The following is a 17,674-nucleotide window of genomic DNA, read 5'->3' as shown; positions in this document are numbered from 1 at the left end:
CAGGTCCTCTACACCACCCTCTCAGGGCCGGGCGTCTCAGGCTCTGCACCCTCCTGGTTTACATCCTACCCGGCAGGCCGCTCCTACCGTGTCACTTGGCTCCGTCATATCCTCACATGGTCTCTTCCATGCTGTGTTGATGACACTCAACTGCTTTTCTCTTTCCCCCTCCCTGACACCAAGGTGGCGACATGCATCTCTGCGTGCTTGGCAGACATCTCAGCCCACTGCTACAGGGGGTCAGCTCCCGCTCAGCCCAGTCAAAGCTCTTCTATGCTCTTCTATGTCAGTCTACACACAATACCCCATAATGACAAATTTACATTTGTGCTAATTTATTCCAAATAAAAAACAGATACCTTATTTAAATAAGTATTCTGACCCTTTACTATGAGACTAAAATTTGAGCTCAGGTGCAACCTGTTTCCATGGATCATCCTTGAGATGTTTCTACAACCTGATTGGAGTCCACCTGTGGTACATTTAATTGATTGGACATGATTTAGAACGGAACACACACCTGTCTATATAAGGTCCCACAGTTGACAGTGCAGGTCAGAGCAAAAACCAAGCCATGAAGTCGAATGAATTGCCCGTAGAGCTCCGAGACAGAATTGTGTCGAGGCACAGATCTGGGGAAGGGTACCAAAACATTTCTGCAACATTGAAGGTCCCCAAGAACACCGTGGCCGCCTTCATTTTTAAGACATTTGGGACCACCAAGACTTTTCCTAGAGCTGGCTGCCCAGCCAAACTGAGTTATCAGGGGAGAAGGGCCTTGGTCAGGGAGGTGACCGAGAACCTGATGGTCACTCTGACAGAGCTCCAGAGTTTCTCTGTGGCGATGGGAGAACCTTCCAGAAGGACAACCATCTCTGCAGCACTCCACCAATCAGGCCTTTATGGTAGAGTGGCCAGACGGAAGCCACTCCTCAGTAAAAGGCACATGACAGCCCACTTGGAGTTTGTCAAAAGGCACCTAAAGGACTCTCAGACCATGAGAAACAAGATTCTTTGGTCTGATGAAACCAAGATTGAACTCTTTGGCCTGAGTGGCTCAGGGACAAGTCTCTGAATGTCCTTGAGTGGCCTAGCCAGAGCCCGGACTTGAACCCGATCGAACATCTCTGGCGAGACCTGAACATAGCTATGCAGCGACACTCCCCATCCAACCTGATAGAGAGGATTTTTTTGCTTTGTCATTATAGGGTATTGTGTGTAGATTGAGGGGAAAAAGAACAATCCATTTTGTCACGCAAACATTTTCTTTCTTACTGATTTTTTTTTGGTCCACTGTTGATAGTCCCAAAATATTTTGTATGTCAGCAGTCAAGTTTTCAAGATCTAGGATTTTCAAGACGCAAATTGTCACTTGCCACATCATGTTGATGCATTTTGACTAATGAAATAAAAATACCGGAATATATTTAAGTGGATTTCCCTTAAATCTTTTTACTGTCCATGTCACTTCCCGGGCTCCGTAAGAAACAAATGTTTGCTGAAACAAAATAAATTCTCCATATTGGCGAACTGTATATTTAAAGGTTTGGATTTAGTAAAACGTCAGTAAACATTACATGACTTGCAAGGGGAACAGTTACAGACAAACGCGTATGACACTATTTAGACAGAGAAATGTGCGTTTAGGACTAGGACCTACAAAATCTTGAGTTCGGGTTTAGTCCCAAAAGAGCACTGTGGATATGCACTGATATGCTTTCTTGCACACCAGAATTCTTACTTTTCAGCCCACTACTATAGATAGCCCTTACATAACTAACTTGCCAACTTCTCTAACTTGTATGTGCTGTTCCTGGTGGAGCTGCTCTCTCCGCTGAAGCACAGTGGTGTGTTTTTGGGCCGAAGCTCCGTAATTAGACAGCAGTGGAGCCCACCTCTGAGACCGGATCAACACTGCTCAAACACAGTTGACTTCAGATGAAGTCCCATCTCCTCTGCTCTGCAAATATTTCTCTGTTCCTCCCTCCACCTTCTCAGTAGATTGTTGTGTTGATTTAGTGGGTAAACATGGGTTTGGTAGGACATAAACCCACAGTCAATAAAAAAGGAACAGAACTGGGGATCCATACTAAGGTCTGTAGGTTATTTTGGGCAGTATGATGTTTTACAATTGTTACAAGGATTCACTTTGGAAAAGCACTGCTCTGCCTCAGGCCTAGCCATTTCTAACGGCATTTGTCATTCTTAGCCACTCTAATCAAACATGTCAATAGTAATAATAACAGAACTTGATGTGGTACAATGAAGATACAATGAAGATACCGGTAGTATGTGTTTGCACAGGACCCATATCTATCAGATACGCGTGTAGTTGGTCTATAGTGTTATCCCTTGCTGAGACACTTGCTCTGCTGTTAAGCTCTACAAGCCAGTGGCCTCTTTCTCCCAGAGGAAGAAACAGCGGAGTATTTGGAAACCAATTGATGTCATCAGCTGCAGCGTCCCAGTAGCAGCCAGTGTCCTCTCCGTGTCTCCGGGGATTTTCATACACCCTGAGCTCAATTAGATCAACAAACCCCCTGAGGCCCGGCAGGCTTAGGCATGACCAATTAGCTTCGCCAGCCATGTCAGAACTTCTTTGAACTGCACTGTCGGACCGCCTGTTGCATAGCCACTGATCGGGGGTGACGGTGCTGCAGTGGCAAAGCTTCCGCATTGTGACCTATTTTCAAACCTTGAGAGCTGGGAGAGAAAAAAAAGAAGAGCAGAGGATTTTAGCAGAAACCCTTGAGCTATAAAACTGTATCCGCTGGCCAAGCCTCCGGATACCACTCAAGCTGTTAGCTGGTTGTCTAAGGGGTTTATATACAATTTCACAATCTGACCTGAGTCATTATACGACACGTTGAACGATGCACAGCACAGTATGTGTTAGTCACTCTCGCCTCTAACCAATAGCTTGTATTTACACCCGCTGACAGAGCTCTTGTAGCAGGTATCAGTGGAGGCCGCTGAGGAGATAATAATAATGGCAGGAACGTGGTCAATGGAGTGGGCCCAACCTCTTGGGAACCACGTCTTCGATGTGTTTGATACTATTCCGTTGAATTCATTCCAGACATTATTATGAGCCGTCCTCCCCTAGGCAGCCTCCACTGGCAGGTAGTATCGAGGGAGTATACATGGAGTGTACCAAACATTAGGAACACCTCCCTAATTTTGAGTTTTCCTCCGAACAGCCTCAATTCGATGGGGCATGGGATGAAAGTGTTCCACAGGGATGCTGGCCCATGTTGACTCCAATGCTTCCCACAGTTGTGTGAAGTTGGCTGGGTGTCCTTTGGGTGGTGGACCATCCTTGATTCACGCGGGCAACTGTTGAGTGTGACAAACCCAGCGGCGTTGCAGTTCTTGACACAAACCGGTGCGTCTGCTGGCACCTACTACCATTATCCGTTCAAAGATACTTTGTCTTGCCCATTCGCCCTCTGAATGGCACACATACCCAATCCATGTCAGAGTGGTCGGAATTGTCTGAAAGCTTAAAGATCCTCCTTTACCCGGTCTCTTTCCTCTTCATCAACACTGATTGAAGTGGATTTAACTATTGACCAATAAGCGATCGTGGCTTTCATCTGGATTCAACTGGTCAGTCTGTCATGGAAAGAGCAGGTGATCTTCTTGTTTTGTATTTGATCCATTTTAAATCAGGATCCGTTGGAAAAGGATGTGCTGTATGAATGTGCTCCGGTGTTGACTTTGTCCTTGCTTCTTCACAGGTAAAGGCCCCGAGATGCTGTTAGCAGGACAGAAGCTGAACGACAACGAGTGGCACTCAGTGAAGGTGGTGCGTCGCGGGAAGAACCTGCACCTCTCTGTGGACAACGTGACAGTGGAAGGTAAGACGGCATGGCAGAGCAGAGTCAAACCATGAGATGAAGGGGAAACTGTGATCCTCATGATACGCTACATCTCTGCCCATCAACATGTGTTTATTCCGCCCCAGGCCATATGACCGGTGCCCACACTCGCCTGGAGTTCCACAACATTGAGACGGGCATCATGACCGAGCGCCGTTTTATCTCCGTGGTGCCGTCTAACTTCATAGGGCACCTGCAGGCCCTCTCGTTCAATGGCGTGCCCTACCTGGACCAGTGTAAGAACGGAGACATCTCCTACTGCGAGCTCAACGCCCGCTTCGGCATGCGCCGCATCGTGGCTGACCCTGTGACCTTCCACAGTCGGGCTAGCTGCCTGGCCTTCTCCACCCTGCAGGCCTACGCCTCCATGCACCTCTTCTTCCAGTTCAAGACCACCAGCCTCGACGGCCTGCTGCTCTTCAACTCTGGAGACGGCAGTGACTTCATCGTTGTGGAGCTGGTCAAAGGGTGAGTGGCGCGGTGGGGGTCAGGAAGGGGCGAAGCGCCACCTAGCTATTCAATGGGCTTAGGTAATTGGTCTTAATATTCAATGGGCTTAGGTAATTGGTTGTTGTATAATTTGTCTACACGCAGACCTCACTTGCAAAATGAGGATTTGGTCTCAATATAATTAACGTGTTCAACCTATTTTGCAACCTATTTTTCCAGGTGCCGTAATCATGCAGTGAGTGTGGGATGAATTAATAATACCACAGCTGCCTAGTGCCTACCACTGTTCCTCTTTTCAATAACTCAACAAGTCCTTTTGTGTTACATGGAATCATTTTACTCTGTCAGCTGGAGGAATAGAAAGGGGAGGGTTTCAGAATGTTTTGTTCACTGGAAAGGATTTAGCTAAAAGAGAAGGATAGAGTGAGAGAGCGAACAATAATGCCCACAGATGTTTAACCGCAGTCCAGCTTTGCCCAGAAATACTGTCACTCAGTAAGGAATTAGTCAGCAGGAGTTGTCCATAACCGTAGAGCCTGCCAAGAGTGTGCAAAACTGTCACCAAGGCAAAGGGTGGCTACTTTGAAGAATCTCAAATCTAAAGTATATTTTGTTTTGTTTAACACTTTTTCGGTTACTATATGATTCCGTATGTGTTATTTTATAGTTTTGATGTATTCACTATTATTCTAGAAAATAGTAAAAATAAAGAAAAACCCTTGAATGAGAAGGTTTGTCCAAGCATTTCACTGGTACTGTATATATATATGATTTTATCAGGGAGTCATACTGAGACCAAGATCTCTTTTACAGATGAGCCTTGAATTCCATAAATGACATAGGTCATTCTGTAATTGACCTACTTCATGGTGTAATGCTGTGTTGTAGGTACATTCATTATGTGTTTGACCTGGGCAACGGGCCGTCTCTCATGAAGGGCAACTCTGAGAAGCCTCTCAACGACAACCAGTGGCACGACGTGGTGGTCTCCCGGGACAACAACAATGTGCACATCCTCAAAATCGACTCCCGCACTGTCACCCAGCACTCCAACGGAGCCCGCAATCTGGATCTCAAAGGTATGGTATACGTATACACTACACCTCCTCAAATGAATAGCCCTGGCGTATACCAGGGCTATTCAACTATATTCTTATAGGGACCAAATTTGAAAAAAAAGGTTATTTACAGGGTGGCCAGAAATGTCTATATGGGATTACACTTCATAAAACCCCCATAAAACCCCCCTAAAAGTTCATTTGAAGTGCTTTAAGATTAGCCTAAATCAGTGCATCGAATTGTTTAAATAATGGAACACATTTGTACAAATAACGCAGTTGACCTGCATCACATAAAGGACTTTCTACATTCCTGTCTGTTTTACACAAATAGCCTTTTGTTTTCATTTACACATATCTCGGTTGACCAACATCATGTTACGTTCTATTTCTTTATCATTTCGTGATTTTCTCTGTCTTGTTTTGATATTTTTCTTTTATGCATAAAAGGTTTCTATGTGTATCTCAGTTGACTAACTTTTTACGGCGAAGTCTCTCTCCTCCCGCATCAGTAGAGAACTGCACCACCTCTGTGGGGAATTAAACTCCTTAAATCTCAAAGCAAAGTTAGCCTTCATCTAAAAACTCACGAGTTATCTGTACTGATGATGACTGAATATAGTTGTACAGTGTAGGGAAATTGAGCGTTTTGTTTGGGCTTAAATCAAAGGAGAAAATAACACATTTATTTAGAAAATAAGTCCATTTTTAAATTGTGTAAATAACTGTTTCATCCGTCCCCTGTAGTCCCAAATGAAGTCCATTCAATTGATTGAAGATGTCACTAAGAACCAAACATCTGACACAAACTCCTCATCAAGTGTTTTTCACTAGATATATATTGGCTTTCTTGTCAGCTAGCTTTTATTGCTAGGTTTTTTTTTGTTGCCCATAGATTTTGTTGTGATGTTTGAGTCACTCAAATATCGCGTGAATAGACATCAGACATGGCAAAATGTATAGAATTGCACGAAATTCACTCTAATACTGCAGAATGCTTTCTGCACCCTGTGACAAAATGTATAGAATTGCAGGAAAAAAGCTTTAAACACGCAACGTTTTCTCTCCGCCAACAAGAGGGGTGTGAACATTTTGTAATGAACAGTGTTTGTGCCCATAGAAATAGACGTGGCACGGGATGTTCCCCAATGCAGGAATGCAGGAAGGGGAGCCTGAGTGAAAAAGTTTGGGAAATTCTGCTCTGGTATATCAGGCAGTGTAGTGATCTCATCTGCGTTGAAAGAGCCAATAAGCGGGCAGACAGGCCCTGTGCCACCCGTTAGCAGCTCTGAATCGCTGTAACTGGTATAAACGTAACCTTTATTTAACTAGGCAAGTCAGTTTTAAGAACAAATTCTCATTTACTCTCAAAACAGATTCTCCCGTTGGAGAATATTGAATGAGGGCGCTTTTTGTCACTAAACATCAGATATTTAGCAGGAATGTTAAATTGATAAATGGCCTCGTAAGTGAACAGATTGGTAGACTCTCCTGCCCAGGAGAGGAACGCTTTGGGTGAGAGGAAAATGGAGTCTTTGTGGTGGAAAAACATTCTATTGGGCGGGCTAAGTGAAATGAAATTGAAAGAGAGTTGATCAGAGTGTCAGCCGTGGACACAGCAGAGGGAGCACGTCCGCTGACCTCGAAAGAACCACCTCTGCGTCGGCAAACATTGACTCACCGGCCCTCGTCATTAAACGGATCAAGTATTGCATTGTATCAAAGATATGCCTTTAGTTACATATGTATCATAGGAGATATTAAGGGGACATACAACCATGTTGTTGTAGCCTTGAGCCACCTCTGAGCCAGACTGTTAAGTAGTTGTTATTCATTAAAGATATTTTCGCCTCCATTTATCTACCTGCACCAGGCAGCCTGCATGACCTTCATGTTGCCAATCAAGTGCACACAGTCCTATTTACCCAATTATCAAGCCATCCTGGGGTATGGGCCCATGAAATTTCACCATTCTCTGTGATCCAGATCACTGGCCTTGCTTGGTACTTGAGGCAGGAACAGTAGTGTGTGAGCTCTTATGGTCTGTACATAGGGAACCATTGGATGACCTTAATGCCTGTGAGTGCCCTTCCTATGGGTATTTTTTTATTTTTTATTTTTTATTTCACCTTTATTTAACCAGGTAGGCTAGTTGAGAACAAGTTCTCATTTGCAAATGCGACCTGGCCAAGATAAAGCATAGCAGTGTGAACAGACAACACAGAGTTACACATGGAATAAACAATTAACAAGTCAATAACACAGTAGAAAAAATGGGCAGTCTATATACAATGTGTGCAAAAGGCATGAGGAGGTAGGCGAATAATACAATTTTGCAGATTAACACGGGAGTGATAAATGATCAGATGGTCATGTACAGGTAGAGATATTGGTGTGCAAAAGAGCAGAAAAATAAATAAATAAAAACAGTATAAAATCAGTATGGGAATGAGGTAGGTGAAAATGGGTGGGCTATTTTCCTATAGACTATGTACAGCTGCAGCGATCGGTTAGCTGCTCGGATAGCTGATGTTTGAAGTTGGTGAGGGAGATAAAAGTCTCCAACTTCAGCGATTTTTGCAATTCGTTCCAGTCACAGGCAGCAGAGTACTGGAACGAAAGGCGGCCAAATGATGTGTTGGCTTTATTTACAGATGTTGCTGACCAGTTAGCATACCTGTTCGTGCTTTCTTTCACCGCAACAACACTGCAGATTTGGGTGAGCTCACTGGTCATGATAACAACACCCACCCGTAGCACGCGCTCCAGCAGGTATATCTCACTGGTCTAGAAGAAAAAGAAAAGCACACCTATTTAGGCGAGGTGCTGGCGAGCGGAGTAGAAAACGTGAAAATAAAATAGAGCCGCACACTCTAGGAGCTCAGGTGCAAAAATGTAATTACCAACGTTTCGACAGCCAAGCTGTCTTCATCAGGGTATAATCACAAACACTGCGGGATGACTCGTTTATGGAGTGTCCAAATCAAATCAAAATCAAATAAAATGTATTTATATAGCCCTTCGTACATCAGCTGATATCTCAAAGTGCTGTACAGAAACCCAGCCTAAAACCCCAAACAGCAAGCAATGCAGGTGTAGAAGCACGGTGTAGAAGCACGGTCAAAAGACACAGGTGTCTGTAATCATGGCCAAGAGTGGCCTAATATCATTGGTTAATTATCAAATATTAAAATGTCATACAAAGAACAGCATAGAAACAACAAATGGATAGCATATGCTCATAAATTAATTTGACTACACAAGCATACAAACAATTACAATGGCAAATTCACAATAATCACAAGAATGGCTTCAGATCAAAGTCTACGTTGAGACCGAAGGGCGCAAGGGTATTTAAGTTAAAGATCCAGGCAGCCTCTCGTTTTAACAATAAATTATCAAGGTCACCCCCTCTTCTAGGGAGGGTGACATGTTCAATGCCAATATAACGCAGAGACGAAATCGAGTGGCCTGCCTCCAAGAAGTGGGCCACAACTGGGTAAGTAAAGTTTTTACACCTAATGGTGCTACGATGCTCTGAGATACGTACTTTTAATTCACGCTTTGTTTTACCAACATAATTTTTACCACAAGTTATAAGATCAGCTTTCCAGTTAGCATACCTGTTAGTGCTTTCTTTCACCGCAACAATGCTGCAGATTTGGGTGAGCTCACTGGTCATGATAACAACACCCACCCGTAGCACGCGCTCCAGCAGGTATATCTCACTGGTCATCCCCAAAGCCAACACCTCCTTTGGCCGCCTTTCCTTCCAGTTCTCTGCTGGCAATGACTGGAACGAATTGCAAAAATCGCTGAAGCTGGAGACTTATATTTCCCTCACTAACTTTAAACATCAGCTAACCGATCGCTGCAGCTGTACACAGCCCATCTGTAAATAGCCCATCCAATCTACCTACCTCATCCCCATATTGTTTTTATTTACTTTTCTGCCCTTTTGCACACCAGTATTTCTACTTGCACATCATCATCTGCACATCTATCACTCCAGTGTCAATTTGCTAAATTGTAATTACATGCTACTATTGACTTACCTCCTCACGCCATTTGCACACACTGTATATAGACTTTCTTTTTTTTCTTCCGGTTGTGGTATTGAGTGTACGCTTGTTTACTCCACGTGTAACTCTGTGTTGTTGTTGTTTGTGTTGCACTGCTTTGCTTTATCTTGGCCAGGTCGCAGTTGTAAATGAGAACTTGTTCTCATCTGGCCAACCTGGTTAAATAAAGGTGAAATAAAAATGAAAAAGATCAGGAAGTGGCCGTTTTGAAGGTCAGGGAAAGCTTCAGTATGTCAAGGAGAAAGGGGCATACCTGTTTCCAACGCAATATAACTTCTCTGCTACCTGTATGTTCAACAAAGGGCATTTAAAAAACATAGCCATGAAACAGTTTTATTGTGAGAGTGCCCAAGTCTCTACAGGTATTCATCTTCTTGAGAGAAAAAAAGGGCCAGTCAATGTATCGAAAGAGCAGCTTTCCGAGTAATTGCTCAAGCAATTATACGTGTTATATATGGCACCTGTTGGGATCTGAAGTGTGGACGGAGTACTGCAGTCAGGAAACGCTTTTGGTTGCTGCACTTAGTTACTCGGGAGTATTCTCTGTAGAAATAAACTTGTGGTATGAACACAAAAGTCTGTTTGTTTTGAAAGGGAAGACATGGTCAGTGGAACAGTCTGTGCCTCAGAGGGGATTTTGTTTTACTTTCCTGCTTGACTTGAAGTAGTGTTAGGTTGCCGGCACCCAAACAAATTGATGCTGTCTCCTCATGCTCTTGAGAATTTCATTCCAAAAAGTTTGATAAATTGACATGTTGTTGTTGCCATGCACAGTACTGCTGAGCGATTAACGGACATTTCGGATCATTTGGGTTTTTTAAACAACTATAGTTGACCGACATTGGTTCAATTATTTGAATTTCATTATTCGTTTTTTTTCTGTGAGCTCAAAGTGCAGTTTCTGTAGAGATAAATCAGATCAAGCCTGAACTGTGTGATGTAGTAGGGAGTTTTCCAACAGGCCAAAGAAAACATTGTAATAAACTACAATGACGAGCGTCCATTGTGCTCCCGCTTAATCTTGTCCGGTCGGTCTGTGTACAACCTCTCCCGATGTCTTCACTGACATTTTCAACCTCTCCCTGTCTGAGTCAGTAATACCAACGTGTTTCAAGCAGACCACCATAGTCCCTGTGCTGAAGAACACTAAGGTAACTTGCCTAAATGACTACCAACTCGTAGCACTCACGTCTGTAGCCATGAAATACTTTGAAAGGCTGGTCATGGCTCTCATCAACACCATTTTCCCAGAAACCCTAGACCCACTCCAATTTGCATACTGCAATAATAGATCCACAGATGATGCAATCTTTATTGCACTCCACACTGCCCTTTCACACCTGGACAAAAGTGAGAATGCTGTTCATTGACTACAGCTCAGCATTCAACACCATAGTGCCCTCAAAGTTCATCAATAAGCTAAGGACCCTGGTACTAAACACCACCCTCTGCAACTGGATCCTGGACTTCCTGACGGGCCGCCCCCAGGTGGTGAGGGTAGGTAACAACACAACTGCCACGCTGATCCTCAACACGGCGGCTCCTCGGGTGTGTATGGCCCAGTACATCACCGGGGCCAAGCTTCCTGCCATCCAGAACCTCTATACCAGGCGGTGTCAGAGGAAGGTCCTAAAAAGTTTCAAAGACTCCAGCCACCCTAGTCATAGACTGTTCTCTCTGCTACCGCACGGCAAGTGCCAAGTCTATGTCCAAGAGGCTCCTACATAGCTTCTACCCCCATAAGACTCCTGAACAGCTAATCAAATGGCTACCCAGACTATTTGCATTGCCAGCAGTTGCTTCAGGAGTTTGAAATGACATGTTTTAAGTGATTGATAGTTGGTATTTAGCAGTCGTAAAAGTATGCCTTATTTACTTTGAAGAACTACTATAATAGTGATGTTGTCAGACAGCATAGGCAGAAGCTCTGTAAAGATGAGAAGATGGCTTAGACTGAGATAATAAAACCATCAAATAAAACAAATATTGTATTAAAGCAAAGTAATGTGAATAAATGATGGTTAATAAGTGATGAGCAGTAATGGACAGTCACTACCACCATGGGACTTTATTCATTGTTTTATTCTGTGTTACAGAATTCAACCCACATAGTGCATTTATTGTCATAAAAGTATATATAATACATTGAAAACTGCGATTTATTTTTTCATAATTGAGCCGAAAATGAACCGACCTCAAAAGGCACTAATCGCTCAGCACGAACGCACAGTACTAGACAACAAGTTTTGGAAAAATCCTAAGCGCAACAACTGTGTACCAATTGTGTTCATTTCAGTTGTAGACTCAAACTAATATTATTCATCAATCTTGTTATTGTACACGTTCACCATTCATTTATTTTGCTCAATCTTCATAGTATATTTCTTGCTTATCACCACCTTTTATATTTGATTTCATCTGATGGTAGTTTTTTTCTCTCATTTTGTTCCTCAGAACATCAAAGATGAATTTTAAGTTTCTCCTCTCCTTATCCAAGGGTACGCCGGCTGAACTTCTTGTGTAATCAGTATAAACCATATAAACCAGAATATGAAATCATACTTTTACTGAGCTGTGTACTTTAAAGAGCAACTGAAGGCAAAAAAAACTGCTTTATGTGGCATTGATATTAGTCAAACAATTATTTCAGTGCCAAAATTGACACACAAAAAAAAGTGTGTAAGTAGGATAATTCTGCATATTCCAAAACTGAGTTTTGTGAGATTTGTGTAACCAACCCATGATGGCCGGGTTTGGATTTACAATCCTGCCTAATTTCCCACTAACACGAGATGGTAACACCCAGGGAGAATTGTCAAGAATTGGAGAATCCTCTGCGGTGATTGCACTCTATCCAATTGCAGCAGCACCTACAGTGAGACAGACCTGCCCATTGCGCAGCACCTCAAACTCGTTTACGTAAGACATCACATCATCAATGTTATGTTGAAAGAACACATTTCATTTGCACTTTATGGAGTGTTCACTCTCTCTTATGTTTCATATTAGTGGTCACAACCGAGTCTGCCACTGTTTTGGGCAAAATGAGAATGGAGACTTAGTTGTGTCCCATCTCAATTGTCTACATTTAGAAACCCATTTGCAATGTGTTTTGTTTCCCGCCGTGACCATGTTTTGTAACACGATTCACTATAAAACACTGCCTGGTAATGGATAGTTAGAATGTTGTAACAAAAACAACAACTGAACGGCACCGAAGCACACGCATCGCCAATCACCAGTGAATTGATAAGCTGATTTAGCTAACGTGGCCTGGCTACTCAATGTGCCTGCTACCTACCACAGCTTGTGCTTTATTTACAATAGTTTGACAGATTGCTGCTGATGAAGCTGTAGACAGGTTCTCAGAAATCAGTCCTGGGTGCAGCCATTAGCAATTGGGGTTAAGTGTCTTGCTCAAGGGCACTGCAACAGTTTTTTTGTCTTGTTGCTCTGGGATTCAAACCAGTCATACGGTTACTAGCCCAAGACATTTAAGACATTTAAGTCATTTAGCAGACGCTCTTATCCAGAGCGACTTACAAATTGGTGCATTCACCTTATGACATCCAGTGGAACAGTCACTTTACAATAGTGCATCTAAATCTTAAAGGGGGGGAAGAGGGACTACTTATCCTATCCTAGGTATTCCTTAAAGAGGTGGGGTTTCAGGTGTCTCCGGAAGGTGGTGATTGACTCCGCTGTCCTGGCGTCGTGAGGGAGTTTGTTCCACCATTGGGGGGGCCAAATCAGCGAACAGTTTTGACTGGGCTGAGCGGGAACTGTACTTCCTCAGTGGTAGGCTCTAACCTCGAGGCTACCTGTCACCCATACATAATACACCCACACCAAACCACACCCCAACGACCCAATGAGTACCAGAAAGAAAGAAAGAAGCGGAATGGGTGTGTTCAGTCCCCCTTGTAACAGGGTACTGTTTTAAAGCTAGAATCCTTAATTGCTACATACATTTTTTTTTTACTTCGAAATGAATGATATTGACTCTTCATTTTGAAGTCCCAGCAGGTTTTAAATGATTGTGAGCACGTTTGGTAATATCCTTGGCGTTAACAGCCATGTGACATTTCAAATCTTTCTGCAGAGAAATACACAGATTGTCCCAGCTCCTTCTGCTGATAAACAGCACAGAGGAATTCTCAAACATCTACCTAAGATGTTCCCCAACACTGCAATTCAACAGCCAAACGATGAATGATTACTGTGGCTGGGAGGGTTCCTATGCAAGTAAACAGTCTCTCGAAAGGGGCATAACTCTGATGAAGACAAGACCGATCATCACTGGTTTCAATGATTTAGAGTCCACCTGCATCTGGCGCATCGTGTCACCAAATGGCTTCTCGGAGGTTGTAAATCGTGAGCAGATCTGTCTGATTTGAATGTTAACTAGCAAGTTATTGGAGGCCTATGATTGCAGAACATTTATCAAATGCAAAACTTAGGGTATCAGATCTGTTCATAGCTGCCTTAACATTGAGTGGCGCTAGTTGAGAACTTCCCACTCAACGCTATTGTATCTTAGCAATGACTACCTGGAGGTGTTTCTGCTTTGACTACTGAGAATAATCGTTATCTTCCAGGAGAACATGCTCTGATTGATTGATGCTGTGTGTGTTTTCCAGGGGAGCTGTATGTTGGTGGTGTAGGGAAGAGCATGTACAGCAGCCTGCCCAAGCTGGTTGCGTCCCGGGACGGGTACCAGGGCTGCCTGGCCTCTGTGGACCTGAATGGGAGACTCCCTGACATGATGGCAGATGCCCTCCACAGGGTGGGCCAGGTGGAGCGCGGCTGTGGAGGTACGTCAGACTGGGGCACAGCCATGGGTTCATGGGGCACTCTGAGGAACAGGTCAACTGTGGATCCACCTTATGGTTCACTGCATGAGCATATTTCTCCCCCCCCCCCCCCAGGCCTGAGCACAACCTGTACAGAGGACTCCTGCCATCACCAGGGGGTGTGTCTCCAGCAGTGGGAGGGCTTCTCCTGTGACTGCACCATGACCACCTACAGAGGAGCATTCTGCAGTGACCGTGAGTACTATTTCTTTCATCTCACTAGTGCAGTTCCCAGCTCTTCTTAATTAGGCGTTTCCTTTGTCCTTTCCTTGTGACGTCACCTCGACATCGTTGGAAAATGTCACAGAGTACAAGGTAAGGGGAGAAGGTGATGTCCCAAAGGAAAAGGTTGAAGAGAACAGCAGTTGAATTCGTTTTTTTTTTTTTTTTACGCGACTGACACGAAGCAAGAATGAAGTTTCATTTCTAAGGATTTATTAATACCAAATCTATTACAACCTCGGTAATAGCAATCCTTGAAGGCACATTGGGAATTAAATATATTCAGCAAAGTTTATGTGCATTATAGTCAACTGTCGTGTCAAATGATTATTGGCACAATGCATTGTGTGGCTCCAACTGCGAAAGCACCTCCATCAAACGATGTGCGTGCATCCGCTGCAAAACGGAACCGGTACGGACGTATCATGCATCCTAATCTCGGCAACCCAGAACCAAATCTTGCATGTCTAGTTGTCACAAGAGACTGTGCATCCTTACTGTGTTCATCAGCAAATTGTATCCGTCCTTCATGGCTGCCAGTCCGGATATCCTGGCATATCCAAAGGCAGTGAAGAAAGGAAAAACAATTCCAGATCCAATCCGTCTCTGCTGATCATTATGCCTGGGTCAGACTGACACCCGTTGACCTTTCTGTGAGGAGGCTTCTCTAATGCACTTCGTCAAAGCCTCTAAACTGAGGAGTTAATGCCTCTGCATCACATTGAGTCCATCATCCATTATTAGTCGTTGTTATTGACTTGTAGGACCTACATATGCACATACTAAAAGACTGATTATTAGTACCTCCCTTCTAATAGATTAAAGTTTTCCCCGAACATGTCTGATTCTACGGTAGTATATGCAAATACAAACATACCCATGCTCTGGGGGAGGGGGGCGGGAGGGGGCCTTTTTGTTTTCCTATTTTACTGGGAAATAATGTGTTGTTATCAACCCACTATCATAAATGATCGTGAAATAGACACATTTTTTTGTGTCTACCAAACAATTTTGTATAAAGAGCATTTCACTCACAGTTAAAGGCAGTAGGTTACTTAAGACAGAAACAATAGGAGGGAGGTTGGTCAGGGAGGAGGGTTAGGCATATAACGTGAAGGCCTAGCAGCCCAACTGTTGTGTGTTTGAATCATATGACGGACAACGTTTTGCATGTTAGCTAATTAGCAACTTTGCAACTACACTGAACTTAAATATAAACGTATAGTGTTGGTCTCATGTTTTAAGAACTGAAATAAAAGAATACCCAATAATTTAATACGCACGAAAAACCTTATTTCTCTCAAATGTTGTGCACAAATTTGTTTACATCCCTGTTAGTGATCATTTCTCCTTTTGCCAAGATAATCCATCCACCTGACAGGTGTGGCATATCAAGAAGCTGATTACACAGCATGATCATTACACAGGTGCACCTGGTGCTGTGGACAATAAAGTGCCACTCTAAAATGAGCGGTTTTGTGACGACACAATGCCACAGATGTCTCAAGTTTGAGGGAGCGTGCAATTGACATGCTGACTGCAGGAATGTTCACCAAAGCTGTTGCCACTGGGCACATGCATTATGAAGGAAATGGTTTAGTGGACACAAACAAGTTTTATTATTGCATGTACAAGTACAGTGAAATACTTCACTTGCAAGCACTACCCAACAGCGCAGTAATCAATATCAAAATATTATAACTAACTAATACTTTTTTTACATAAGAAATGAGAGGAAGCTATTTGTATTTTTTAGGTATCCCCATTAGCTACTGCCTTGCCTACTCTTGCTGGGGTCCAAAGACATTAAGGCACTTACATTACACATAAAACAAAAGATAAAACAGCACATCAAATAACATTATTATACCACTACATATCTACAAAATGCATAATACCGCCATACAATATATTTCAATGTACAGTACGTGTGTGTAGAGTGCATGTGTTAGTGCGTGTGTTAGTGCGTGTGTATGTGTTCACAATCCCTGTAGTTCCATAATGTTTTTTATCTATTTTTAAAATCTAATTCTACCGCTTGCATCAGTTACCTGATGCGCCTCCCATAGTCTGTTCTGGACAGGGGGATTGTGAAGGGTATGCATGGGTGTCTGAGCTGTGTGCTGGTAGTTTAAACAGACAGCTTGGTGCATTCAGCTTGTCAACACTTCTTACAAAACAAGTAGTGATGAAGTCAATCTGTCCTACTATTTGAGCAATGAGAGATTGACATGCATATCATGAATGTTAGCTCCACGTGTACATTTAAGGGCCAGCCGTGCTGCCCTGTCCTGAGCTGTTAGGTTCTAATTCTCAGAGTAAAAAACGGACACTATGAAAGCTTAACCAAGTTTAATTCTTCCCAGAGGATCAATAAAGCTGCATTAGACAAATCATGTTTCCACCAACACAAGAATATATACTCCAATTTAGATGCACTCCTCCTTCTCTCCAACCCTTACATCTTTTATGTTTTGACAGGAAGACGAAGTGATGGGGTAATAAACCGTTCCTTCTCCCTTAAAGTGACCTGACCTGTCATCAAACCCCTTGATGCCTATTCCAAAGGTCTCCCCCTTATCAATGCCTGCCACATATGATCTCTTCCCTGCCCAGCACACGGCTGTCATGGTGCCTGGTACCAGACTGTGTCTCTTCTCCTCCCAGAGGATCCCTCACATAGGATCCCTGATGGCTAACAATAACATATCCTGACATAATGTAAACGTTATACATTACCGTCTCTCCCTCAGTGACATGAGTAAGTATATTTCATATTTTCAGAACCCAACAGAGCCAATTGCAATTTTCCTAAGTCCCTCTTTGTAGCACCTGACTACACGACTGAACAGTAGTTCAGGTTCAACGTAACTAGGGCCTGTAGGACTTGCCTTGTTTATAGTGTTGTTAAGAAGGCAGAACAGCGCTTTATTATGGACAGACTTCTCCCCATCTTACTATTGTATCAATATGTTTTGACCATGACAGTTTACAATCCAGGGTTACTCTGAGCAGTTTAGTCACCTCAACATACTCAATTTCCACATTATTCATTACAATATTTAGTTTAAGTTTAGGCTTTAGTAAATGATTTGTCCCAAATACAATGCTTTTAGTTTTTTAAATAT

The 17,674-nt window shown here is 43.1% G+C and overlaps 1 protein-coding gene across 1 annotated transcript in view; it reads left to right on the top strand.

The window, feature by feature from the left end:
- LOC124006284 (neurexin-2-like) overlaps nucleotides 1–17,674 on the top strand; it is a 401,953-nt gene that overhangs the window by 229,969 nt on the left and 154,310 nt on the right. The window contains 5 exon segments of the mRNA XM_046316207.1: nucleotides 3,741–3,860; nucleotides 3,968–4,349; nucleotides 5,220–5,410; nucleotides 14,112–14,285; nucleotides 14,400–14,519. Of these exon segments, the coding sequence (XP_046172163.1) occupies nucleotides 3,741–3,860; nucleotides 3,968–4,349; nucleotides 5,220–5,410; nucleotides 14,112–14,285; nucleotides 14,400–14,519 (987 nt within the window).

The sequence above is a fragment of the Oncorhynchus gorbuscha genome, linkage group LG02, assembly GCF_021184085.1.
Source record: "Oncorhynchus gorbuscha isolate QuinsamMale2020 ecotype Even-year linkage group LG02, OgorEven_v1.0, whole genome shotgun sequence".
Classification (NCBI taxonomy): Eukaryota; Metazoa; Chordata; class Actinopteri; order Salmoniformes; family Salmonidae; genus Oncorhynchus; species Oncorhynchus gorbuscha.
The sequence above is the reverse complement of the archived record's forward strand: the minus strand, read 5'-3'. Positions and strand labels throughout refer to the sequence as shown.